This window comes from Pyxicephalus adspersus, chromosome 12 (assembly GCF_032062135.1).
Source record: "Pyxicephalus adspersus chromosome 12, UCB_Pads_2.0, whole genome shotgun sequence".
In the NCBI taxonomy this organism is placed as follows: Eukaryota; Metazoa; Chordata; class Amphibia; order Anura; family Pyxicephalidae; genus Pyxicephalus; species Pyxicephalus adspersus.
The window spans coordinates 310,437-312,563 of NC_092869.1; the positions used below are offsets into that span (position 1 = coordinate 310,437).

At 55.0% G+C, this 2,127-nt stretch overlaps 1 protein-coding gene across 1 annotated transcript; it reads right to left on the reverse strand.

Moving 5' to 3' along the window:
- Positions 1–156: 156 nt before the first annotated feature.
- On the reverse strand, positions 157–2,119 carry SCAMP3 (secretory carrier membrane protein 3; the record flags this gene model as incomplete). The annotated part of the gene is given in 5 exon segments (XM_072428327.1): positions 157–789; positions 1,050–1,167; positions 1,544–1,645; positions 1,721–1,880; positions 1,991–2,119. Coding segments are annotated over 5 exon segments (656 nt in total), but the record flags the coding sequence as incomplete, so codon positions are not given.
- Between the last annotated feature and the right edge of the window lie 8 nt (positions 2,120–2,127).

A 2,127-nucleotide genomic window follows, 5' to 3' on the forward strand; every position in this document is an offset into this window, starting at 1 on the left:
TGGAAGAGTTCTGTAGTCCAGCAGGCAGGGGGTGACAATGCAGAATGGGCCAATGCATTTCCCTTTCAATAAATCCCATCCACCCCCCCCCCCCCCCCATTTTTTTTACCCCCAGTCATGCACAGAAAAGATGGAGTCAGATGATCACCAGGGGAATACAGTGATTTCATAAAACTTTAATTTGGCATCAGCTGACCCTCAGACCCCTCCCCCATCCTATGAGAGGCGGGGTGTCGGAGGCAGAGAACATGCTTTAGCCAGGTAACATACATGTAAACATGAGGCATGCACACCCCCTGACGTCACAGCTACAGCGGGCGATACAGCCCCCTCCACAGGCAGAGACGGGCACAGACACAATGGCACAGACAGGGAAATCCGCTCAGCACCCCTACTGCCCTGGAGAGGAGGCCGAGTGACACCATGACAGTACAGCCCAGTAATGTGTCACCGCCACGCTTCACCCCTCCCCCAATCAGTGCAGCACGTCAGAGGACGTAATGTTAATGTAGACACACAGTGGGGTGTTAATGGAGAGCGGAGCCCCTCCCACAGTCACCAGGGAGGGGGCCGTAGTGGCAGAACTCCAAGAGTCCCATCAAAGGAAACTGTGGCCACAGGATGGCGCTACAACGGTTCTCTTTATTGGGGTCTGAAGGTATTTTGGGCGGCTCCTGCTGCTGCGTTGGCGGCGGCCGTGCGTACGGCTTGGTGTGAGAAGACGCCGGCAGCAAACTCCTGCTGAGCCTTCTGGAAACTGGCGCCGGTTCTGCGGTAAATGGAATGGACCTGAAGGAGAGAAAACGTGACAACTGAATACCGGCCTCCTTCACCAACATCGGTGGCTGGGGTTATGTGCAGATCATGGCCCCTCACCGCCGGGCCACACTTGGGAATCGTCCCCGGGGGCCCAACACTCCTCCTACCCCACCTCTTGATGATACCCAAAAGGAATCGCAGACAGACCGGAGACGGCGGAGTCAATCTGCACATAACTTAAGCCGCCTGTAGGTGGCGCTCTTCTCGGAGTATTACAGAACTCTTCTTACCCTCTTCAGCATGACGATGCCGATGGCGGCCGTCCCGGTGAGGAAAATCGCAACGATGATCATCAACACCCCAACGGCAACACTTTTGTTCATGGCGGTGAAGGCAGCGATCCAGCCGCTGTAAGAGAAGAGCAATGAGAGACCACGGGATGTGACCAATGGCGCCCCCTGGAGGAGACAGTAAAGGCAGATGGTGATAGGCAGACATATCTGTCATCTAGGTTGCTGTCAGAGACACCCCAGTGCGGTGCCATAGAGAGAGGGATTCTGGGAGATTTGTCAGGAGGCAAAGACTATCTCCACCAATAGGGAATGAGGGGGAGGGGCTATAATGACCATCACCCCCAATAAGATCGAATTGTGAACCCCAAATTCCTAACCCCGCCCCAAACAATCCCAACAACACTTGGCTCCTAGAACCAGAAGACGACACCCACTTATAGGACCAATCTGAGGGGTATGACACCCCCAGTGGGCAGCACCCTGGTACTTACCTGAAGCCCCAGCCCGGGATACCGATGGCTTCCAGGACATACAGAACATCCTGGACGAAGAAGATGAAGAAGAAGACCAAGAAATTGAAGGAGCTGTCACTCCTGGGGGGAGAGAAGACGAAATGATTGATACCCGGATATAGCGCCCTCACATGGACAGCTGTATAATGTACCTACCTGAAGGCCTTGTACAGGGGTCGGTACCAGCACACGAAGGAGCAGGGGGTAAAGAGGATAACCCAGAGGATGGACATCCCAAACCCGGCCCCCTGACTCCCATCCGCGATGAACCAGGCCAAACACGCCAAGAAGTTCAGCAGTAATGTTCCTGCGCTGACTGTACGGGGGCACAGGAAATGATGTCACAACAATCAGGATAAGGGGTGGGGCTCCCAATACCCTCCCCCAATACACAGCCACGCCCAGCATTACACATAAGATCCTCACCCAGCCACACATAGTACATAATCTTCACCGTCTTCTGGAAGTCCTGCGGGATGTCCACCCCGATGTCCTGGTAGAAGCACGGCTGGACGGGGCAGAAAGAGGGCAACGGGGGCCAATTATTCTGCCTCCCTGAGGGC